This window comes from Cervus elaphus, chromosome 23 (assembly GCF_910594005.1).
Source record: "Cervus elaphus chromosome 23, mCerEla1.1, whole genome shotgun sequence".
NCBI lineage: Eukaryota > Metazoa > Chordata > Mammalia > Artiodactyla > Cervidae > Cervus > Cervus elaphus.
The window spans coordinates 61,443,606-61,468,241 of NC_057837.1; the positions used below are offsets into that span (position 1 = coordinate 61,443,606).

The window sequence follows — 24,636 nt, forward strand, 5'->3', positions numbered from 1 at the left end:
CTGCAGGCCTGCTCCAGGCTCTACTCAGAGCCTCCCCACAGATCCCCGCCTTGCTCAGCTACATCCCAGGCCAGCCGCCCTGCTACCCTTTGGAAGCTCACCGCCCATCCCCTCCTCCTCAATCACAGATGGGTCTGGTTTTCTTCTGACAGTGACTCCAGTGACCAACCTAGGCATTTGTGGAATAAACAAACTCGCCAGCAGTATTTACTGAGCACCTACTGCGTGCTGGCCCGGTCCCAAGCTGAGAAACAACGTGGTGACTACGACCAAGATGCCAGTCCTCCTGAGGGGACAAGATGCTCACTGCTGAAACACTGGGAAAGTGAATGGGCTGCCAAACTGCCAAGCCACCCCCACCCTCCATCTAGTCTTCTTGGCTGAGTTCCCTCTTCAGCACGCCAGCTTCCCTTGGTCACACCCTTGCACCTGTCTCCACCCTTCCCTTTCCCAGCACCAGCCCAGTGATCACTCCCCTAGTCCCCACCTTCCTGTTGCCCACAGCCTGCCCAAGGAGAGTCTGCACTCTTGCCGATGTGTTCCTGGTCCCATGACCTCTGCAGCCTCCCCCAGCCCAGGTCCCACTCTATTGGCCACTGCTGAACCTCACAGCTCCAGGCCTCTCCTCATCTGCTTGCCTTGTCCAGCTCAGTAAATGGGAGTCCACCTTCAAAGACTGGCCCAACGCTGCCTTCTCAGAGCAGGCCTCCTCCCTCCGTGGTCCCTGAGAAGGAGGTACTCACAGACCCGACCCCAGCCTGTGCCCATCCCTCCGAGGGATACATCATGCCTCCTTGACAGGCTCAGGTGCAGGCCTGAGAGCTGCCCACCTCCCCACCAGGGCTGGGCCTAGCTGCCGGAGAAGCCCCAACACCTGGGGTTTCGGAAGTCTCTGCCAGGGCCCAGGAGATGGAGGGCAAAGATCATGTCCATCCTGGCTGACTGTCTAAGCTCCTCTGAGCTCTGGCCAGTGCCCATTCTTAGCCCACCTGGCAGGCGTGACTTCACACCCTGCACTACTCCATAACCAGCCACTTGCTTGACCTCAGAGGGCCTTGCCTTCCTCCTCTGGAAGGAGGGGTTGCTCGGAGGTCAGTGGGTACCACACCAGGCACAAAGCGAGCCAGTGTCACAATGCTCAGCGTGGGCATCAGGCCCACGGCCTCCTGACACATCACACTGGGCACGGGCCCAAGAGGTGGCACCCCAACTGCCTGCTTCCCAACCAGATTCTCTCCAGGGAGGAAGGACCCTCTTGCCCTTGTGCATCTCCAGGCATGAGCACAAAGGAGGCTTGGATGCTATGAGGATGGACATGTGTGCATGTGCATGTGTGTGTGTGTGTATGTGTGTGTGTTTTCCCAGGCCATCCAGCTCAGGAGCCCAGGGTGCTGGCCTAGACTCTTGAGCTCCCAACACCCTTATCCCAGGGCTGTGCACCTCACCTGCCCACCCAAGGAGTCACAGGCAGAGGCTCCAATGGTGGCACAGCCCCTCCTCCGAGGTAGATGCCGCCCCAGTCTAGCAGGGAAATGGCTGGGCAGATGAGACCCATGAGGCCAGGAGTCTGGACCTCGTGTAGCTGTGCATTCCAAGTTGTTAGACGAAAACTGGAAATAGGCACCCATGTGTAAATATCCAGGTTTTTAAATATTGGTGACTGACTCACATTGTTTACATTTTGAAGAACCTCACTGGACAGATAGACAAACCAAATGTGGCCTATCTATGTGATGAGATATTCCGTCATAAAAAGTAATGAAATTCTAATACATGCTACAACATGGATAAACTCTGGAAATGTTAGCATTAAGTGAAATGAACCAGACACAGCAGGACAGATACTGAAAGAGGACACGCATGCAATATCAATATCTAGAATCGACACATCCACAGAGAATGAAAATATCTGAGGGGTCACCAGGGGCTGGGTTTGGGTGGAATAGAGAGTTATTGCTTAATGGTTACAGAGTTTCCATTTACAGTAATGAGAACTCTATCTTGGAAATAATGTGTGCTGGTTACACAACAGTGTACTTAATGCCGCTGAACTGTACACTTAAAAATGGTTATAAAGTGGCAAATTCTGTTTTACAAAATTTTTCACCACAAAAAATTCCCCCACAGCAAAACAAAAATCCTGGAGGAGGCCAGTGGGCCCCAGTTTACAAGCTCCATCTGCTGCCACCCCATGGACCCACAGGCCAAGCCTCTCCCACCTCCACACTGCACCTGGGCGCCAAGAAAGCCAGCCACACACACAGAGCCCACCTCAGGGGGCACAGGTGAGCCACAAGCTTCCCCACCAACCCATCACGCCGCCCTCAACCTGCTCATGCACTGCCTGCAACTCTGCTGACAAGGGAGGCCATGGGCTGTAGGCAGAAGGCAGAGGGGCTATGTGTCCCGGAAGATGCCCCTTCGCCTCCTTTCAAAATGGGTGCCCTGTCAGTAAATAGGATTTACTGTTGTAGACAACACCCAACACAGCAAATAGGTGCTGAAGAGAAAGAACAAACAGAACTGGTTCCCTGACCCCAGGCCTTCTCACTCTGTAACGCACACTCTCCCAGACTGGACTGTGGGTTTCTGGGGGCCCTTCAGAGACCAGCTTGGTGCCAAATCTGAAGTGGGCGGGTGAGGGGAGGAAGACCACTGCCCCTGTCCTCGTCTCTCCCTTCCTCAAACACCTGCTGGGTGTCAGGCCTGTGTGAGGCACTGGGGACACAGCAGTGGGAAGACAGGGGTGGTCGCTGTCCTGGGGGCTCATCCTCTAAGGAGCAAGAAACCAAACAGAGGGCTGCAGAGGACACTCGGCTCTGGGGAGAGGCTTGTGTGCTTCATGTCCTTGATCCCGGTCCCTGCAGCCCCCTCCTCCTCCAGGAAGCCCTCTCTGACGGCAGCGAGCTCAAGGCCCCAGTTCCAGACCCCACTCTGTGGAGCTACCCCTGGGGAGGTAGAGTGGGCGGTGTGCAGGAGGGAGGCAGGGTAGGGTTTCTGGAGGAAGAAGCCTCCAAGAGCAACACTGAGAAGGTCAGGGGGCAAGTGCAGAAGCCCTCTAAGGCCAGCAGGGCACAGGAGCTGCTGGGGGGGGGGGAGTGTTATCTGTCAATGCCCCCCACACCAACCCGGCAGTGGTTATGATCCAGCCGCAGCCCGTGGACTGAGTTCAAACCCCCAAACTGAAGCCAAACCCTCCCCAGGCCTCCTGCTGGGCCCTCCTGGCAGCCCCACCCCCACCCCGTCCCCATATGTCGCCCCATCCAGCTGTGCCCTGGCCTTGGCACTTACTGTCCCCTCTTCTCGGGACACTCCGCATTCCCTCCCCTTCCAAGCTTCGCTGAAAGGTCACCTTCTCAGGACGACCTCCCTGCCCCCACTCTGACACACTGACTCCTTCACCCAGTTTTCCAGAGTATTTATCACCTTCTCACATGTTCTGTCTGTGGTCTGCGCCCAGCCCCCCTTGTCAGCTGCCCCAGGTGGTTCCCGTCTCTCCAGAAACCACAGCCCCCTCTCTCTGGTGAGGGCACCCCACGTCTCCCAAGGGTGAGCCTGTGCCCCAGGCCCAGCCAGTCAGCACAGTCCATCACAGTGATCCACAATGGGCCCATGGAAGTCAGTCTTCGCTTCTGCAGAAACGAAGAAACACTCTCCCATCAGCCCAGGGGTTGCAGAGCTCACTCAGCAGGGAGCCCCAGCAGGACTGACAGGCTGGCACAGACCAAATCCCCCAAAATCCACCCATGCCTAAAGCCAAAGAAAGCCCTAGACTTCTGGTTACAGGACCCAGTGATTTCCTTAAGTGCAAAAGCTGGCTGGAGGCAGGTCGCATCCTGTGGGCCTGGTCTGGACTCTAAGTAATCCATGGTCCTGCCCCTGAGAGGGCCCAAGGGAATGGAGCCTCCCCCCGCCCCCCGGGAGCTCTCCCCTCATCGTGGCCGTCCCTAACCCCAGGAGGGGCCAGTGGCAGGGCCCACCGCCAGTACGCTGGCACAGCCCTGGCCTAGAGACTTGCCTGTCACTGTCTGGGGAAAGAAGGAACAGGGAGAAACATCAGCATCGCAGGCTGGGGTAAGCGGGGTTCTGATCCACTTGCAGCTCTTGCCTTGCCCCCAGCCCTCTCCAAAAACAATGTGATTTAAGGGAGACACAGTCATGGACCCAAACCCATGCCCGCAGGAGCGGGGCTGGGGAACAGGTGCAGGGCCTTGCTGCCTCCTGACCTTGGGCACAGCCCGCCTCCCTGGCTCCTCTTATCTGCAGTCTAGGGAGTTGCCGCTGACGCCCTCTTGGGCTCTGACACTTTATGACCCTGTGAAAGAACCCAGCTGGGCCCATGGGCACCTGGAGTGCTGGAGTCAGGCTTTCCGGGGGTGCAGGCTTCCAGGCATGTGACGCGGAGCTGGAAGTGACCCTCTTGTCTCCACCTGGTCCTGACCTGTGTGGCTGTGCAGGATGCCCCTCCAAGATGGGCACCCCAACCACGGCTAGCCTGCTGGAGCCCAGAATCATACCAGCAGGACAAGACAGCCCCCAACCCGTGGCTACAGTGACAGGGACAAGTGCGGCGCGGAACCACAGGGAAGCAGAGGGAATGCACCCCTTCTGAGCATTTCCACAAAACCAGGCCTCCCAGGCTCCGGTGAAGGGCAGCTCCCCGGTCTGGGCAGGACACAGGGCCCACCACCTGGGCCCGGAATGCCTCCAGGCAGGGAAGGACTGCGTGCCCATCTATGTAACGTGGGGCAATGTGCTGCTATTCAAATGGGGGAATTAGTGATGAATGGGGGAAATTGTTCCTCCTTCTGTCCAGTCTCCAGAAGGAGACAAAAACCCCTTTTACCTCAGCAAACAATGCCCTTATGTGGGCGCCAGCGCCCCGCAGCCCGCACAAGCCCGGCTCTGTGCGAGCCGCCAATTGCCACACCGGGCCCTGGGGCCACAGCCAGTGGCTCCCTCTCCCAGGGGCGACCCTCGCTAGCTCCCTAGGAGGGCTGGGCAAGGGTGCAAAGGTCTGCTGGCCCATGGTCCCAGGGCGTATGTATATACGGCCCTGGGTTCTGGGTGCTGGCGGCCAGAGGTGTGGCGAGGCAGGCAGCGCCTCCCTTCTCTGCCAGCTTCCAGGCAGGGGAGAGAAGGGAGCATCAATAATTCACACACACCAGAGACGAGCTGGGGAGGAGGTGGGGAAGCAAGAGTGCCAGAGCCAGCCAGCGGCGGTGGGGGCTGGGGAGGGGTTGGGGGGACTGGATCCGGAAGAGCCAGTCCCTGCCCCCCACCCACGTGGCTTCGGGCTGCAGTCTGGGGGCACCGACTCTGCTCTGAATTTGGGGTGCGCCTCACCAGGTCTGGCCTCCGCCTGCTCTGACAAAGGCCAGTGGCTGGGCCGTGTTTACATGATGCATAGTTCCCTGGAGCACCAGGCTCCTGGCAGGCTACCCTGCTCTTCCTCCCGGAAGGAAGGGGGGGGCCCTGAGGTCAAATGGGGGACACTGAGGAGTTGGATGAGGTGGTGTCACTAGGACTCCCCCATCCTGGGTGGTGGGGACACATTGGGCACCTGCCCCACAGTTTGGCCTTTGGACCCACCCTAGCTGCCCCTCGTGAATGCCACCCTGCTCCATCCCTGTGGTTCCAAAGGCCTGGCCCAGTCCTACTCTCCATCTGGCCTCCATTCTTGCCCCCTAAGCCACCCCCAGCACCTCTATTCCAAAGCATCCATCTTCCTGATCAACCTTTTATGACTCATTTCTTAAGCTGGTGTCAACACCTGAGGCCCTCAGAGTCCAGAGTGGCGCTGTCCAACAGACACTTAATGTGAGCCACATAAGGAATTGTTAATTTTCTAGCAGCCACACTAAAAAAATGTAAAAAGAAAATAAAACAGGTGGAGTAAATTTTAATAATCTATTCTATTTAACCCAATATAGCCAAAATATTATCTTTTCAACATGTAATACTATTGTTAAATTTGAGATATTTTACATCCTTTTTTATACAAAGTCTTTGAAACTCTGTGTATTTTACACACACAGTACACCTCAGTTTGCATGAGCCCTTTTCAATAGCAGTCTGTGGCTCCCACCTTAGGGCACACCCAAATTTTTGTGATGTTCCCCCTAACCTGAAATCACTTCTCTCAGTGCAGGAGCCCTGGGGTCTCAGTCCCTAGAGAGGTGTCCAGGTTGCAGATGAGAGCTGGGGTCTCAGGGCAGGTGGCCTGAGCAGGGCTGGCAGCGGGGACTGGGGTCAGGGGCCGCCTTCAGTGGGGGTGGGCACCAAGTATGTGGCAGGCACGGGGCAGACTGACTGTGCCTGCTTTGCACCCCGCCTCCCCCAGAACAGACATCAGGAAGGAACCAAAGGACCCCAGGGGAAGGTCCCCGCCATCACACAGTGTGAACAGGAGGGCACAGACAGGCCCTGGTGTGGCCTGACGCCCCGAAGCACCCCCCAACCCAGTGCTCTTTCTCCTCTTGGCCTTGGCTTGCCTAACTGTACTATAGGACAGCCCTCCACCCCCGCCACTGTCCCACTTTCTGCAGCCCCCTCCCCAGGAAATACTGGCTAAATGCGCCCCCGGGGGAACCACTCTCTGTACGGACTGCCTAGGTCTATGTCTTCCCAGGCTCAAGTTTCCCTGGCCCCACCCTCAAGGACAAGCAAGCGCAGTGAGAACTCAATGCTGATTCAGTGTGCTAAGTTCTAGCTGAGAGAACAGTTCCCCTGCATCCCTTGCCCCAACCCCACAACAAATGATGTGATCTGAGAGCAAACAGTATGACTTCGGACAACCGTGTCTGGAGTCACGGGGCAGAGCCCTGGCCCCGGAGCCTGTGTGCAGGCCTTCTGCCAGCCGGCCCAGAAGCCGGGCTGGGTTCAGTGCATCCCAGTCCTTAGGTCAGAGTGATGACGCCAACGTGGCCCTGGTTACTTCCTGGTTCCTGGGAATGTCACCCTTGGACAGGCTCGGATGGTGATGCCTCTGGGGCACACCCCTTCCCCAGCCTCCTCTCCACAGAGGGTCAGTGGGCAGCTGGGTCTCCATGGGTCCCAGGCTGGGGAGGGGGGCTGGGCTCTGACACCCCGATGGCTGAGCAGGCCGAGGAGAATCTTCCAGGTGTGCAAGGGACCACCCTTTCTCTTTCTTAGCAGGTGAACATCACCTCTATGGGCCTGGAGCGTATCCTGCCCTCACCAGGCATCTGGGGTCCTGTGAGGGCCCAAGACCCTGGCAGGCTGCGCAAGGGCGGGGCTGTGGGGCCCGGCCTGCTCCAGGGATAAAGGGATCTCTTGGTGCTGTCTCCCAGCCTCCCTTACCCCATGGGGCCAGAGGCCAGGACAGCTCAGCATTGTCTGAGCCGCCTGCAGCCCAGCTGACGATGGCCACTTTCCTGTGACCCGGGACTGGCGGGGCAGCCCACAGCCAGTCCCCAGAAGGGCTCGGGTCCTAGTTCTCCGCTCCTGGCGGGGGAGGGTAAATGGCAGGAGGCCACCGTCACCACCTCTCCATCCGGTGTGGACATTTGGAGCCTTGAATAGGAGCTAAGAGCTATTCATCTAGAAGGAGCGAGGAAGTGACCAGTAGCCAGAGAATGAGGCCCAGACACAGCTTCCAGCCTCACCTGAGACAGGCGGCGTCAGGGAGAGGAGGCTCAGTTTAAAAGCCCACTGCAGGAGGCCATACCAGGGAGGCCGGAGCGAAGAGGTCACAGCCTTCCCTACATGTCAACAGTGACCAGGGAGGATGCCCAACCACGACTGTCGGGGCCACTGGCAGCAGGCTGCAGCAGGCCATGAAGCTTGGGGCCCCTGCTGGGGTTGGCACCATGGGCAGAGAACATGTGAAGTGGATGAAGCTCAGGGACAAATGCAGGTGACTGCCTCTGAGCCTGCCTGGCCTGGCCCTGACCCCACTCGCAGGCCAGCCTCTTGCCTGGTCCCTCAAATGAGCAGCTCCCACCCCTGGCTGGGAACACTCCTGGGCAGCCTGAGTGCCCACAGTGGCCGGCATCCAGGGGGTAAGCTGCTGCCCAGGTGCCTTCTCCTTGGACAGCAGTGCTAACTTGCAGCCGCCAGCGTGGGAGCCTGGGACAGGTCTGGGTGTGCAGATTCCAGGAGATCCGCAGGGTCCTGGGAGACATAAGGTGCCCCTGGGAGTCCTGGCACATGTGTGTGGGGAGTGAGATGGGAACTCAGGAGATGCTAGAGCAAGCTGTGAGCACCCAGCTAGCAAGCTTATAAAGAGAACTGTGGTCAGAATCCCATAGGGTTCAGTGAGCAGATGGGATCGAGAAAGACCTGGACGGATGAGGAGACAGGATTGGACCAGGTGAGGCAGCAAAGAGTCCAGAGGATTGGGAAGTGAGGAGGACTGCTCAGTCTTTCAAGGGAGGCCCCTGACCCACCTCCAGCCCCTCAGCCTGTGAGCACCAGCTAGCCATGGCCTCCCGCCTCCAGCTCTTCATCAGGAACCCCTGCACCAGCCTGGCCACCTGAGAGAAACAATCCCATCCCCATCCAACCTGGACTTCCCCGTCCACACATCGTCCGGTCCTCACCAGCCATCCAGTGAGGGGGAGTGATTGGCCACACAGCAAGGTGGGAGCAGAGGCAGGTCTGGGCTGGGGCAGCGTGGCTGTGGTTGGGGCACACTCCCCACTCGGACCTGCCCTGTGCACACGGGGGAGAGAGGCCCCCGGCCGGCAAAGACAGGAGAGGCAGCATTGCTGTAAATACGGAGCCCTGGGCAAGCAAGTCACACACCTGCCCCCCCAGTGACTGCCCCCGCTGCCCAGTTTGTATTTCTGGGTAATGGAGGGCCCCATCCAAGGGCAGCAAGAGCCAGGGAGCAGGAAGCCTTGGGCCTCTCACAAAGGGCTCCTGAGACACACCAGGATTAATGGCTGCAATCACCCAGGGCACACTACAGACAGAAGCCAGGGATCAGAGGTGAGCAACTTGCTTCAGACGGCACTGCAGGACCAGGGCAGGCCAGGACCTGCTCAGGGGAGCCCTGGCAGGGTGCCAGGGGCCACCAGCAGGGAGTCATATCCGGTTGAGACCCCAGGCCCAAGAGGCAGCCTCATCTCTCTCGTTCCTCCTGGAACCTTCAAATGCCAGCCCCTCAACTGGGTGGGGCCCTCTCTCCTGGCTGAAGCTTGGGGTCACCAGGAGCTTCTGGAGACACGTGACCCAAGAAACCCCCTATCCTGGCATTCAGCATCTTCCTCTCCTCCCAGCCTCCTCCTGACATACTGCCCAAGCTTCCTAGGCTGCTATACACTTGCCTGAACATCACAGTGTAGCCTTCTCCGAGGCGCCTCTGCTGGTCCTCCAGCTCTGCCACGGGCTTCTTAACAGCTGTTTGCTGGGCACCTGCTCTGAGTTGAGGGCTGGGGATAAAGCCCAGAAGAGGACACTTGGCCCTGAGGCTACTCCATGCTGCACGGTTTGTGATAACGAGAAAGAGGGGCTGGTACACCCTTCTCTGCAAGTGGTCCAGACTCAGGCTCTGGGGTCAGAGACACCCTTGTGGTCACATGGGGTCTGGCCAAGTCACCTCCCCCTCTGTAGGAAAGGCCTAGTCACAGCTTTGAGCTCACAGCCAACTGCCACCAGCACAGAGTTCAGCAAAAAGTGGGCTCAGGATGGGGCTTCCAATCACCGGGATAATTGGACCACCTTTAAAAATGCAGTATCAGTGCAGGGGAGAGGCGAGACAACTTCTAGGAAAAAAAGGTGACTCCAACACTACATGATCTCTCCTCCTTTTTTTTTTTTTTAATAAAGAAAACAAGACTGATTACATACACAGAAAAGCCAAAGAAAAATATGCCCCAAACACTGCTAATTTTGATAGCTTTTTTTTTTGCTCCTGTTTTTTTTCTATTATCTACAATGAATGTAATAGATGTGAAAAGACAGGTTTTTTTCAGAGACACATCTCCTGCCCTCAGACAGCTTACAACCTGGCAGGGGTCCCCTGTTCTGAGCGCCTGCCCCTCTCCTGCAGGCTCTTGAAAGGGACGAAGCCAGGAAGGGGTTATCAGCCTCCCGGGCCACAGGGCTCAGTATTCATGTGACAGACCCGGTGGAGAGTCCTGAAAGACCCAAGGGCTTAAGCCAGGACCCTCAGTGCCTCAGTCCTGACGTGGTGACGGGCCCTGGAGGGGAGACTCCAGGCGTCCAGGCAGGAAGTTTTGGCACCATGTCCCCAGGGGGAGGCAAGATGAGGTCCAGTGGGTCCCAGAGGCCTGAGACTGGGGGGCCTCTCATCTGACAAGCACTAACAAGAGGTCCCCAGTGACCCCCTAGCTCCTACCCAGCACCCCCAGCCCCGCCATGACCCTGCAGGAAGAAAGCAGCAGGACCCTCGGTTCTGCCCTGGCGCTGACTTCCTGTCTGCCCAGGAGGTGAGTAATGTCCGCTCCCCACCCCCCGCATCCCTTCTGGGGGCCAGGCTTCACATTTTCCGCTCAGGAAGGGGCAGAGCAAGAGGCCTGATGAAGCACATCAAGGGGAAATGGAAGAAGGAGAGGGCCCTGGCCTGGCCAGCCTCTGATGTCCAGGGACGCTGGATCACCTACCCAGCCTGTGCCCCTGTTCACTTACTCATTTAATAGACAATCCTCCACCTGCTCTGTGCCAGGTGCCTTGCTGGGCACCAGAGAACTGGCTCTCAGAGTGCTTACTTAGGATCTGAGGAAGAGATGGCCATAAACACATCATCCCACTGACGGGGCGTAACTACACACAGATGTGCTGTTCAGTCCTGAGGAACGCCTGACCATAGCGTCTCTGGACAGTCTCAACAGTTGGCTTTTTCCAACTGTCCTCCTCTCTACCTCCTAAAATGCAGCCCCTGGGCCAGAGTGTTTTTCCAGGCACCTATGATGAGACCAGGGTTCTGTTTGTTTGGACTCCAAAGAAAGCCCAAACCCCCAGCTGCTGCGCAGTGCTGGTCTGGGGGGACCTGGCTATACATGGACTGCAGGGAGTGGTGGAACAGCCTGGATCGCTCAGCCCAAGAAGGCAGTGCTCTGATTTCCCAGCGGGGCAGCCTCCTCTGGTCCCCAGACTCCCATGCTCATCTTCTGGGGAACCTCACACATGGCCTCAATGCCTGCCAAAGAGCAAAGAGGAGGGGAGCAGCCTTGGCATCCCCCAACTCTGGCCGGATGGCCCCAGTTCTCTCACTGATCAGCAGTTCCCTCCTGAGCTGGGGTGAGAGCCATGTGCTCACCCACAGCAGCTCCGCCCTGATGAGGAAGCACTTTGGGGTTCCCCAGCCAAGCACCCCTGCTGTGATGTCAATAAGCTGAGAATGGGGTCCATGAAAGAGCTCTCTGATGTGAGGCCTCGAGGGTGGTGGCAGGCTTGGGGATGAAAGCACCACCAAGCACTCTCCCACTCCCAGTGAACCGCAGACAAGCTCCCGGGAGTGAGAACTGGCCTGATTCATTCCTGGCCTCGGCCACGGGATCTGCCCCGCCGAGGCCCAGCCTCTATTTGCCTCGGTTAAAAGAGGAAGAGGTGGAGGAGGTGGTGGAAGAGGAGAAGGGCCCCAACACATCCACCAACAGGTGTGAACCTGTGCAAACTGCCTGGTTTTTTGAAATGCTCTGGGCTGCACTCCTGGCCAGCAGGGGTGGGATGCTCCTTGACACAGCCCTGGGAGTCCCCACATTTTCTGGCTAGAAGAAAAAGCCCCAGGTGCTCAGGCTGCGGAGGAGGGCGAAAATCCTCGGGAACAAAGAACCTGACTTGGCCCCAACAAGGAGCCGACCTCTATCCCTCTCTGGCTGGTGCGCTCAGGGGCTGGGGGTGGGTGGGGAGGGATTCAATAAACGCTCGTTCCTTTACTCATTCGGGCAACAGATATTCAGCAGGCCCCTATAATGCGCCAGGCATGCAACCAGAGTCACCAGGGACAGAGCAGAGAGCAGGATCCACGTGGTCCACCCCTTACAGAGCTCACAATGGGGGCCTCAAACATGGAGGGTCGAGGGAGCCCACCGGTCTGGACAGACATGGCGGTCACCACCAGAACTAGGACCAGAAGGGCAGTAAAGACGACCAGGTCAGCTGGTCTCTCTGGGCCTGCGACCCTCTGTGCTGGGTGTGGGTTGGCCTCTGGCGGGCACATCAACCCACAGCCTCCAGACACAGGCTCTGATGAAATAATTAAATTGATGGTATCATGGTCAACACCATCCTCCCTGTCTCCAGCTCTGGCTGCCCGCCCTGATAAACACCCTTGTCCTTCGGCAGGCCGGCCGACCTAGGCCCCAGCACCCACAGCCAGGAGGGACCTGGGCAGCCGGGGGGGGGGGGGGGGGGGGGGGCGGGGCGGGGGAGGACATGTGTAAAGACACCTGGCTCTCCCACCTGGCTCCTCTGGGACCAGCTGCGGGGACACACTGATCCTATTAGCCCTGTAGCTGAGGAAGCCCCGTGACCCTGACCCCCTCCCCTGGACCTGATGCTGGAGGCTCCTAGTTCACTAGATCTCCCTGGAAAGTGTCTCTGACAGACATGAGCCCCCCAAAAGGTGGCTGTAAGCAATAAGAGCATAAGCATTTTTGAGGATGAGCTAGGGGACTACGGCCCCCATTCAGTCCTACTACTTGGGGGTTTTTATAAATAAGTGCTCCGGATCCTTCTTGGGAAGGTATTATTGACAGCCTTGGGCTGAGCTTCGCTGGTGTGGCCCTTGGGTGTGGCCCTCAATCAGCTCAGATGAGGCAGGAGGCTAGCTGCTGGGCACATCTCACCCTAGGACGTCCCCACCCCAGCACGCGGTACCCCCACCCCGGCCCCCCACCCGTGGGAACACTGGAAGGCGGTGCTGGTCTGGAAGGCAGCACAAGGGGGTTGTGCTGACCCCCTGAGGCATCAAGGGACAAAAGCCTTTTCTTTCCCAGCAGCCTCGCACCCCATTCCTCACAGAACCACACCCAGGGCTCCCCAGCCCGTGGATGGGCCACCCCGGCTGTCTCTGTGCTGGGTCCCCTCCCAGACAAAGCCAGATTTCAGGCCTGTGAAGGCTGCGGGGAGGCAGGCACGCGGGTTCCGCCATGGAGACGAACTTTGACCCAAACTGCAAGGCTCCTACTCCTTATTTACTCTTTAAGGCTAACCTATTTCGCAGAGTTAACATTACACCCCTTTTTAACCCTGCACCTTCCCTCCCACATTCCAGGCCCCGACCTTCGACCCCTCCTAATTGCAGCTCTACACCCCAGTTCTCTCCAGCTCTTCCCCCACCCACCTTATGTCCTCCCGGAAAATCAGAGCCCAGCCCAGGACACTCTGTCCACAGGTGCCACTGCACACCCACAACCACATCTAACTGAGGTAGGCCCAGTTTGGGGGGCTCGACGCAAGAGAGCTAGAGTAGACCTCTGGGGTCTGACCCTGACCCCAACTCTCCTACCCCAAGAAGACGCTTCTCTTCCAAGGGAGGCTGGAGGAGGCTGCCGGGCTGGCCCTGGTCGGGGCGGGGGGCGGGAGGCGAGGGCCAGGGCCAGGGCAGATCTGGACAGCTCCTCAGCCAGCCCACCTCTTATCCTGAGGGGCTGGGGGCACACCACAGACAGGGACCCTGTCTGCTCGCGCACCAGGGACAGACAGGGACCCTGTCTCAGAGCCTCACATCCGGGCCACGAAGCCCAACTCCTGTTTTCATGATTGGGTGGCTGGACTGTTCTGGGTCAGGCACACTGTTAACCTTCCCAGACCTGAATCACGATAACTTTGAAATCCACATCCCACCAGCCCATGAGCATCAGAGCAGACAAACTGGCAGGATGTGGTCAGGCTGTCAATCCCCAAAAGAGCTCTGAGCCATTCACCGTTGGGAAGAACAACTGCTCTTCCTGGAACTAAGGGCTGGGGCAGCGGGGACCGTGGAGATCTGAGAACGCTGGGGGCCGCTGTCAGCCTGAGCCTCAGCCACCCCTGGAGGCTCCAGCCCAGAGTCTACCCCCTGGGGATTCCTAAGCTCCAGGCGCAGACACAACCCTTCCCCTGCTGGCCACAAAGGAACACTCACCGTCCTCTTGGCTGTGGAGGTTTTGTGGGCTCCGCATCCTCTCGTCCTGGCTGGGACTCAGGCTGGAGGCCAGGTGTGGGTCAGCTGACATCCATGTGGAGTCGTTCATATCAAAATCTTCACTGCTCACAGAAGTTTCATCCTGATCAGGGACAAAGAAGGTGGGCGTTCAATAGGGACCGGCTCTCTGCAGCCCCTGGGCAGCATACAGGGTGAACCCAAGGGCCCAAGGGTGTTTGGGAGTGCCCCCATAGGCTATAGGGCACCCCCAAACCTTGCAGTGGGGACGGGTTTCTCCCCCTGCCCCCCCACCCATGGAAGTGGCTGCGGCTCTGGTTCCTGTCGGAAGCTGGGGCTGAGGGCCGGCACTGGCTGTAACTGAAGACAATTAGGAGGTCTCGCATCCTGTAGGGGCGGGTGGCAAGGCCTGGCTCTTACCCCTGTGAGCCAAGGTTGAAGCAGGCGCCGTAAACAAGGGCCACTGCTCCCCACTCTCTGCCAACAGCCTTGGGAGGAGGGTTCACTTCACGTAGGGCCAGGCGGGCAGACGTGGGCAGCAGGACACGTCGGGCACTGCCGAGGCCAGGCTGACGGCCCCCACCATGCCGGCCGCCCAACTCCCGTGGAGCATGCATGGAATTCCTTTCTCCCACTCCCCCAGCCCAGAGGACATTTCTGTCTTCCTCCTTCCTAACCTTTGCTGTGCTTCAAAGATATGCTCTTGGGCGGCTTCCAGAGCTGAAAAGGCCAACCCCAGAAGTATAGTGAAGGAAGGGGGTGGGGCAGGCAAGGGTTTGGATCAGACCGCAAAGGGGGTTCGGCTCAAGGGCCTGGGGGGCCGCCAGGGCCTTCCAAACAGCCGGAGGGCCTGCAGGCGAGGACCACGCCTGCCTTCTCTCCCCTTGCTGGCTTCAGTGAGCCCTGGGCCAGGCATCCGGGAACCCCCGGGGCAGGGCCCCTTCCACCCAGCCCTCCAGTGGGAAGGGACCCCACCTCCTTCTGGCCCAGCCTCTTTCAGGAGCAGCAGCTAGCAACTGTGTTTGGGAGCTGGCTGTAAAACGCAAGAAAGACGACCCAGCAGCTCCCACACCCTGGAGCTCTGGCTTTTCCCCCTCCCTCCCCCGTCTGGTGAGATACAATGGCCTCTGTGGGCCCCCAGTAAGGACCTCTGGCAGAGCACCATCCCCCCCAAAGCCTCCCTCCATGGGCCCCTCACAGAGGTCTCTTTTACAGCAAGCAAACACACTCGGGTTTGAACTTTCTTCGGCTGCTGTCCGAGGCAGACACATCTGCTCTGCAAGTGCTAGGGAACCAGTGGGTGCTCCTCCATGCCCTCCCCCACCAGCCTGGCTGGCAGGGAGTTTCCTGGAATTTACAGCTTCTGGGCAGCACAGAGGAGTGGGTACCCTCTGCGGCTGAATCAGGAGGACAACAGCTCTGCCCAGCTCAGGGGTCCCCACGCTGCTTGCACATGGACCACATGTGCCCTAGGGGCCCACCCCCCCACCACATGCAGCCGCCCTGCCTCCCTCCCACAGGCTCCCTGCTCCTCATACACAAGGACGCGCCCCCACAGCCAGCCCTGGGTGGAAGCCCACTCACTCACCCTCACTCAGACTGCATTCTCACACCTGGTGGGACACACGCACGTTCAAAGGGTTCTCTCTGCAAAAAGGGCAACATGACTCTCCCTGCGCTAACTGGGCAGCGGCAGGAGGGTGACGGGCCGTGAGCAGGTGGGGAGAAGGACCCTCGGAGGGGTAGGGCCATCTAGGTTCTGGGAGCCAGGAACTGGGCCATCCTCAAGTGGGCTTTTGGCTCCTTCCTGGCTGTCCCGGGGTCACTGGACCCTGAAGTCCTGGCTGAAGCTCCTGGCTCTTGTGGAAACACTTGTGGCTTAAAGGACCAAGTAGTCTGTTAACGTCTGGAAGCACCACCCACTCAAAATGTGCCATCCATTCAACAAGTTATTTAATGAACATCTATGTGAAAGTCGCTCAGTTGTGTCCAACTCTTTGCTACCCCATAGACTATACAGTCCACGGAATTCTCCAAGCCAGAATACTGGAGTGGGTAGCCATTCCCTTCTCCAGGGGATCTTCCCAACTCAGGGATCGAACCCAGGTCTCCTGCATTTAGATGCTGGAAAATTTACCTGTGGACAAGTCATGGCCTTCCTGGTGCTCACTGTGGAGAGGGACAGCAGGGGAGAGGGACCATCAGCAGAAAAACTCGTAATATCGGGAGTGTTAGGGCAACACAATAAAGACTAAAGCAGGACAAGAGGGGCGAGGGACCTGCAGGACTGTGTTTCCCAGAGTGGCCAAGAAGGGCCTCAGCAGTCAGGGGCAATCAGAGCAGAGGCTTGCAGAAGTGAGGAAGGTTGTGACAGGCAGTCCATGTGGGGAGCTGGTGGGTCCCAGCACACGCTGGAACACATGCTGGCACATGCTGGTGGGTTCCAGCAGGCAGTCAGGAGGCCACTGACTAGGGGATGGGTGAGCTGCATGGGCAGTGAAGCCATTCAGGGGTGTCTCCTCCTAAGGGGCACATAATCCCGGGTGGGCATCTTCCACTCAGAGAAAGGAGTTCCACTAAACACACAGGTTTTCTTCATCAAGGAGCAAGGAAAAGTCAGAACCGCTGGGTGCAGCGCTGAACCCCAGCTCTAGCCCCACTGGGCCACAGTTTAAAATAACAACAATGGAAGCCATGGTTTATCAGTTGCCAAGTACATCACAGGCCCACTGGGTGCATGCAGTTATCAGCCCCATTCTACAGATGAGGAAGCTGAGGCTCCAAGGGGTGAAGGCACTCCCCCAATGTGATGAGCTAACAAGCGGCAGAGCCAGAGGTGTGCAGTCCTGAAGGGCCAGGTGCTTGCTTCCTTCCCAGCCCCTCACCTGGAATGCCCACGGTGCTGCGGCACCTCAGAACCCAAACTCCAAACTCATGTCCCCCTTCTCCATCAAGTCCAGCTCAGGCTCCATTGCACCTTGCCTCACACTGCCTGCCTGTCTGTACCATCAGCCCAGCAGTTGGGCAGCAGAGAACTCAGCTGCAGCGACCAGCACAGAGGCTCTCTGCCCTCTCTCCCCCCAGACAGCCTTAAGTCCTTCCAAGAGTAGGGAGCGGGCTCTGTGTTCTCTGGACAAAGCCAGTGAGACCAGTCAAATTGGCTGAGTTGTCTGGCATGACACAGGGGTTTAACAAGGATGCGGCATCAGTCTGACAAGCAGGGGCTTGGTCCTGTTACACACAGTTCCTGAACGGAGACCATATGAAACCTGGACCCTGGCTGGCAGGCGGGTGGCAGCGTGCTGCCGCGCAGCAGTCCCTGCCTGCAGCTGCCAGGCGCCCCCATGCAGAGCCTCGGGTTTCTCTGGCTCAGATCACTTAACTGTCCGCCCAAATGGCCCCCCTCCACGTCTCCCTGCCTGGACAGGCCAAACTGGGCAGAAGTGGGCTACATTTTACACTGAACTGTGATCACCCAATAAGGAAGAGCACCCAGTGCCCATCCATGAGGGGCTCTGAAACGAGGGTTGTCTGAGCTTTCCTTGTCCAATAGGAACAGCAGGCGCCCGTGTCAGGCCTCTCTCCAGACCTGGTACCCGCCTCCCACCCTTGGACCTGCCTTAGCTGCCCCAGGGCTCGTGAGATCTGATGTGCTCAGCGCCCACATCACAGTCCACCACTCCAAGGGGCCACCTCACCACACTTCCTCCCTTTAGTCGAAAGAACCGGATTCCTTAACAACAAAGCGTCTCAGGATGAGACCCAAAGGAAATTCACAGGAGGTGAAGCTATATTTACACCCACACCTGGACCACTCTTAATCAATGAATAGATGCGGACTGATGGACCACCTACTGTGTGCTGGTGCTGTGTGAGGAGCGCTGAGACTACAGCAGGACTCCTTCCCTCCAGGGCCCTGTTATTTAGGGAAGGACAGAGAAAACTTTTGACCCACATGTAAGCACTGAAGGAGAAGGGGGCTGGGGAACCCCCTCTCCAGTTATCCACTGACTATCAAGCTCTCCCACAGCACCCAGGGCTTTGTCACATGAATCCCTGCACTGTGGGTGATGGTTCTATTTAAGCTTTTGGCACCACTGATACAGAAATTTTTAAAGATTTATTTATTTTTATTTGGCCCCTTAGTTGTGGTCTAAGTTGTGGCATGCTGGATCTTTAGTTGTGCCATGTGGGATCTAGTTCCTCCACCAGGGATCAAACCCTGGCCCCCTGCACTTGGGAACGCAGTGTCTTAGCCACTGGGCCACCAGGGAAGTCCCCGATACAGTAAATTTTTAAGTAAGAAATCAAATTTATGATGCCTAACTTAAAAAAAATACACCAAACTATAAGTTCCAATCAAAATCAACTCCCATATCCTCACTTCCGGGCGGACCTGCCGAGAGAAGGCTGCCCAAGCCCCCTTTGCCATCCATCTGCTACGGCAGAGCACCCTGTAGACTGTCACCCCACCGGCTCACACCAGGCCCAGGCTCCAGGAGCAGGCCCATGACACAGGCAATTACCAGCACATAATTCAGAGCCCATCAGCGATGAGCAGAGTGGGACATAGCTGGGCCTGAGGGACCTGCAGGAGGTGATGGTGAGGGTTACGGAGAGCAGGCCCAGAGGTCACAAGTCGGGCACTCTGGAATCTCAAGGAAACTCGGTCTACTGATTTCTCTTTCTGTAAACAAACTTCATTGAAACTTTCATTAAAAAATAAAGGAGTGTGTACAATCCATTACTTCCGGGGTCCCTCTCCTTAGACCCCATGTGACTCCTGACTCTGGCTTCAGACACCCTACAGGCTCAGCCTTGCCCACCTGTTGACAAAAGGTCATCATTTATTTGGTGCCAAAGGACCTGAGCCACTTGCAGGGTCACAGGGCGATCGGGTCAACTGCCCTTCTGGAAAGGGAACTCAAGAGCTGGGGGTGGGGGGTGGTGGCGGCAGGAAGACAGCACCCAAGGCTGCTCCTGGGACACACCCCAGTCTGGGAGCCCTGACTCTGGGCAGGAGAGGAGCCGACCAGACCCTCCCTGCTCTTATCTGCAGTCCAGAATTCACGGACAGGTTCAGTTTCTCTCCACCCAGGTTCTGAGGCCCTTCCTCCTCTGCAGGCAAACTAGCACCAACCGCTGCCCAGCCCAGGAGGAGGAGAAAATGGGAGACCAGAGGGGAAATGGTGGAAACGCGCCTGTATCCATGGCGTGTAACCAGGGGCAGGTGCTATCAGTAACCTGATTATTTTACAACTGGGGTCAATTTCTCGGGAACTGGGTTCCTGGTGCCTCTGAAGTTGAGCCATTTGCATCCTCCAGGACAGGGATCCTGGGGTGTGCCTCACACAACATTTTCCAGGCCTCTCCTCAGAGCTGTAACTCTATCTCTACTGCTTGCTTTGAGAGAGAAAGGGAGAAGGATTTGCTGCGAATTTAGTGCTGTTGTAAGCAGTAAGCCCTGACCAGGAGCCTTGGGTATGTGTGTTTCAGAGGAGGGGTGGGAGGCAGGAATGGGCCAGGCAGGAAACAGACCCCTTCTCTATCCAGCCCTTTGGGGTGGGTTTGATGAGAGGCTGAAGCTCCTGCCAGGAAGACCACCAGGCTCAAGGCAGCTGCCCTGGCACCGGCTCTACCCCAAACCGGCGGATACTAGGCTGGACAAAGTGAGCACCTCCTTCTGGAACACCTGCAGGCCCCTCCCAGGCCCTGGAAATTCTTCAGTGCGAGGCAATTCCCCTGCCTGTCTCCATGTCAGCGAGCATTACACACACAGCCTTCTGAGCATGCCAAGGAGGTACTGAACCGCATTTGACCCCAACTTAACCACTTCAGCTCATCAGATGGCTTATTAATGGAATATGAACCCCCCCCAGCCCCCAGGATCCAAAGCAACAAGGGTTCAAAATCCTGGTTGGGAAGGAACAGCACAAACGACATCTTAGGGTGGTCTGAGCCACAGCTCCTAGGGGCTAGGGAGTCCCAAGGCTGCAGCTCACGCCCTCGTCCCAAGCTCACCTGGCTACCAGGGGCAGACGCCAGGCTCCTGGGGACACTCCACTCAATTCCGCTCCTTCTTGCCAGCATACCTCCTCTGCTTCCTAGCCATACAAACTCTTCTGGGAAACATGAAGTGGGGAGGGCTGACAGCCAATCACCTACCACATTTTAGGTTTTTCTCTCTCACACACACACACGCACACACGGACAGGGTCTGTCAGAGACGTCTGCATCGACACAGGGATGCTCTGTTGTCTCTGCTGTCATGGGTGCCTGGAAGCTGGGGTGAGCATTTTCAACACCTTCCTACTAGTGTATTGAGTGTAAAACGGGCTTTTGTTTCCCAAGCAAAGGCAACTGGCTGTTTTCCCAGCACTCCTCACCACGAGGGCCTCATTGATACCCCAGACCCTGCAGTGAACAGGGGTCTCTTTAAAAGGGAGGCTGGAGAGATGAGCTTCAGCAGACAAGGTTCTTCCAGCAGAACAGAGGGCTCGAGAGAAACCACTCTGCACTAATCCCCTGCAGGAGTTTCCTTCCAAGAAAAGGACGGAGACAAGACCAAAAAAAAAAAAATTCTTGAGCAACTCAGGGCCAGTGCAGCTCCACATGGCCCCAGGGTGACTCAGGCTACATAAGTTTCCCCAGATCAGCCTTTCCAGCTGGGAGGAAGGCCCCGGGTGCTTGATTTCCTGCTGTTCCTCAGGACGGTGCTGAATGGGGTGTTGGCACCCAGCCATGGTGCAGTGTTTGTGGGAGGGGGGTAGGTGGTGCTGTCTCCAACCCCCACTCTCCAAAAGAAGCCCACCTTGAGATGGGATTAAATTAAGATTGATTGTATTCACCTAGAATTTAGGCCGTAATGGGTATCCAATGTAAGGGTAATTCACTACTTCCTGGCTAAACCATCACTGGGGCTTGGGCCCCATATGGGTCCTTCCCCCAGAACAACCCGAAGACCAGAAACAAGGGGCAGGTAAGAAGGGGCCCCTGGTCATGACTCTCTGGAGGAATTGTGAGAGCCCCACAACCCTCTCCCCACACCCCCCACCTGGTAGGACAGGGGCCCAGGCTGGGGTTTCCAGCTCATTCTGGGATAAGTAGGGCTTTATCTCAAGGGAGAATCTATTTCAAGCCACAATCCTTCTCAGAAAGAGGAGGAAATCACAGAGTCCAAACACCATTTCAGGTGAAATCAGGAGGTTATTAATCTCCCCTCAGAGCAGACAGAAAGAAAAATCAATGTTTTAGAGGGGGGAAAAAGGTTCCATTTGAATTAATGGGTTTGTGGCTTCTCCATTGATCTGCGCCTCTTCACACTTTCTTTTTGTGCTTTTGTGCTCTTGGGGAGAAGGGAGGAAGAAGGGAATGGGGAGGAAGGGGGTGGGCCTCCCGATAAGGAAAAGGACGGTCTAACCTTAACCTTTCTCCAGGAATAATGCTAATTAGCCAGGCTTAATGAGAACTTCCCCCAGGAAGCGCGGCCCGCTAGGGGCGACTGGTCTCAGGCAAACGCGGCTCCAGGTGGGAGTAGGGAGGGGGGGTCACTTCTGAACCGGAGCGGCTGGAATAAAAACGCGAACTGCACTCCCCCAACCCCGGCCGCCCGAAAAAGTGTCCAGCCTCGGAGAAGCGAGAGCGGGCGGACGGAGGTGTAAATCCAACTTAACCCGGGCGCGCGCCCAGGCTCTGGCCGGCTGCCCCCGACCCATGCGCCCCGGTCCGTAAGGAATGCCCCTAAGGCAGGGGCCGCCGATACCCCCAGCTTCTGCTCCGATCCTCCACTTGACAGGGGCACCAGGTCTGGTCCAGGGAGGGGCGGGGGTCTGCTGAAGTGGGCTCAACTCTGCAAACCCTGTCTCAACTCCCCGCGCCGAAGCAGGGAGCCCCTCCCTGCCACTCAACGCTTCCCGTCCTCACATCTCCAAACAGTCCACTTCCCTTCTCGCTACGGCCCCGGCGGCGGCCACTCGAACCCGGCCCCCACCCCGCCGCCTGCGAATGCCTGCCTCCCCGGGACGCGGTGCCGAGCCCGCTGCAAACCGTGCGACCGCCGCACAATACCGCGGCGCGGCGCACACAATCACCGCCCCCCAGGACCGGCGGCGCGCACGGCCCGGGAGTGGGGTGCGCCCGGCAGCCCCCCGGACTCGGGGCCAGGCGCCCCTCCAGAGAGCCCCGCGGCCCCCGGAGTGCAGGCTTCACCGCCCCCACCCCACTCGGTCCCACTCACCCGCCCCCCGCCCGAGCCCACTCCGCCCAGGGCGCAGCCGCTTCCGCGCGCCCCCCTCCTCAGCCGCGGCGCAGGAAGCTCCCCCGCGTCCCCCTCCCCGGAACCCCCCCAGTCTCCCGCCCCCCTAACCGCAGCTCAACGGCCGGCGGCAGCGGCGGGAGAAGGGGGGCGGCGGCCCGGGGGCCCGGAAACGGCCCGATCGCGGGGATCCGGGCCGGACTCCGTACCTGGGCGGGAGGCGAGGCGGAGACGGGCGGTCGGGCTCGGCGAGTGAGCGGGGCGGGCGGCGGTGACAGCCCTCCAGCTCCAGCTGCTGCTGCTGCTGCTGCCGCCGCGGCCGCCCGGGGAGAGGGGCTGGCACCGCCGCGGCGCGTCACTGCCCGGCCCGGGGGCGGGGGTGGCCGGGGGGAGGGCCCAGGCGAGCGGCGGCGGCGGCGGCGGCGCCGCGGCCGGGAGGGAGGAAGGGGGAGGGGGGGCACCGGGCACGGGGAGGCGGGGGAGGGGGGCGGGACCCGGCACGGGGCGGGGGCCGGGGGGAGGGGAACGCACGGAGGGCTTACGCTGGGGGAGTAGGAGGAGCAGCCCGAGGAGGTGGAGGGGCGGGCAGGCGGGAGGAGTGGGCCCGGGCGGGGGGAGGGGGAGAGAGGAGAAGGAGGCACCCGGAGAGAGGAGAAAAGAGGGAGGGGAGGGGGGAGGAGGAAGGAGAGGGTGCTGGGCCAGGTAGGGGGAGGGATGAGGGCGCGCTGGACGCGCGGCCGAGCGCTCCCGGGGGTGAGCGCCCTTAAGGGGGAAGCGCTTGGAGGAAGATTCTTGCGGGGGACGGAGCCCGGGAAAGAAGGCGGTGAGGTCTGTGCTCGCCCCTTGCTCCCGGAGGACCCAGTCTTCGAGTCCGGGGTGAGGGTTGGGTGGTGGAGGGGGGGGCGGGGCGCGTGGTCGGCTATCCGCGTTCAGGCCAGAGGAGGAGAGACTTGACCCAAAGAAAGTGACTCAGGCACCTTTAGGAACTCTCGGCACCCTGGGCCTTCGGGCAGCCCTCGACCCCTACGCGTCCCCGGGTTTCCAGGGGACGCGGGTCCTCGCTGGGCGGGGCTGCTGGGCCAGAGGGCTGGGCCCCCCGGGGTTCAGAGCGAGCCCCGGGTCTGGGAAAAACAGGCACGTGGTCGGCTCTGTGCTGCCCCCCCCCCCCGCCTCTGGGCCCCCACCTTTTCTCGATCAAGTTCAAGCTCGGGCTCCTCGGCGTTGCTGCCCACTCGCTGCCCCCTCCCATCCCCCTCCTCTATTCCGCACCATCTCGCTTCTTCACTCTTCCTTTGTCTCTTTCCCACCACTTAGTTTCCACCCTCCCCTGCTCCCCTTCCCTACTGGCGGGCGCCTCGGAGTCCGGCTGCGCTCACCTGTGCGACCCAAACATTTCCACCATCTCCAGCGCCCGCCGCCAGCCTGCTCCCGGGTCCGTCCCCGCTCCCCCTCCCGCCGGTCATTGTGCTCCCCTAAACCACACAGCGCGGGCTCCTGAAAACGCGCAGGATACAGTTGTAAAGTAACAGGATAACATCAAGAATGCTGCTCCATCCCAGACCCGGGAGCGCGCGGTCCAAACACAGCATCGCAGTAGGGGGAAGACCCGCGCGGATCAGAGATGCGGTGCCGCGCGCAGACGGTCCTCGTCCACCTTGGGCGCAGGAGAAGACCGCAGCGGTCGTCTCGGGGGTGTGGGCCCCCGGACCTCTGAGCAGCCTCAGACTCAGCCCGGAACATAGCGCGCTCGTACCCCAACAGTAGAATTAGACCCCCCAAAGCAGGATTAGATCCCGACAGAGAAGACGGGTCAGGGGCAGACTCCCTCTCCCCAAATTCACACCCTCCAACAGGTCAACCTTCAGAAAAACCCTGTGTTTTAACGGGGTTGGAGAGCTGCCCTCGTGGAATTCTGTGAGGAAATGGCAAAGAAAAAACAAAACCAAAAACCACCAGTAACGGTCCCATCTGATTCCTCTGGTCGCATCCAAAGAGGAAGGGCAATTTCTACTGACTTTACGCTACAATTCATTCACAGGGAAACCAGCGAAGAAGAGAAAACGAGACAGCCAGCGGGATTGTTTGCAATTTTGAAACAGACTGCCTTTAACCCTCCAACTTTTTTTTTTCCCCTGAAAAAAGCCTTTTTCTTTCTTCCACTGAAAGCTTTGCATTGTGAACAATCAGAGGTAAACAAGGCTCCCTCTACAGGTACGAGTTGGAAATACAATATCACAGGTTCAGGGCTCAGTATTCACCCATTAGAAAAATAAAAAGATGACAACACATCGAATTATTCACAGCG

The 24,636-nt window shown here is 58.6% G+C and overlaps 1 protein-coding gene across 10 annotated transcripts in view; it reads right to left on the reverse strand.

The window, feature by feature from the left end:
- The window catches only part of NOL4L (nucleolar protein 4 like), a 129,573-nt gene that overhangs the window by 13,368 nt on the left and 91,569 nt on the right, over positions 1–24,636 (reverse strand). For 6 of the 10 annotated variants that reach the window (XM_043883586.1, XM_043883584.1, XM_043883585.1 and 3 more), the window contains exon 5: positions 14,060–14,201. In XM_043883586.1, coding sequence (XP_043739521.1) covers positions 14,060–14,201 — 142 coding nt within the window. Of the gene's footprint in view, positions 1–14,059; positions 14,202–14,497; positions 14,728–14,754; positions 14,939–22,540; positions 22,755–24,636 lie in introns of those variants that run through there. The other 4 variants (XM_043883589.1, XM_043883592.1, XM_043883591.1 and 1 more) reach the window with 4 other exon arrangements.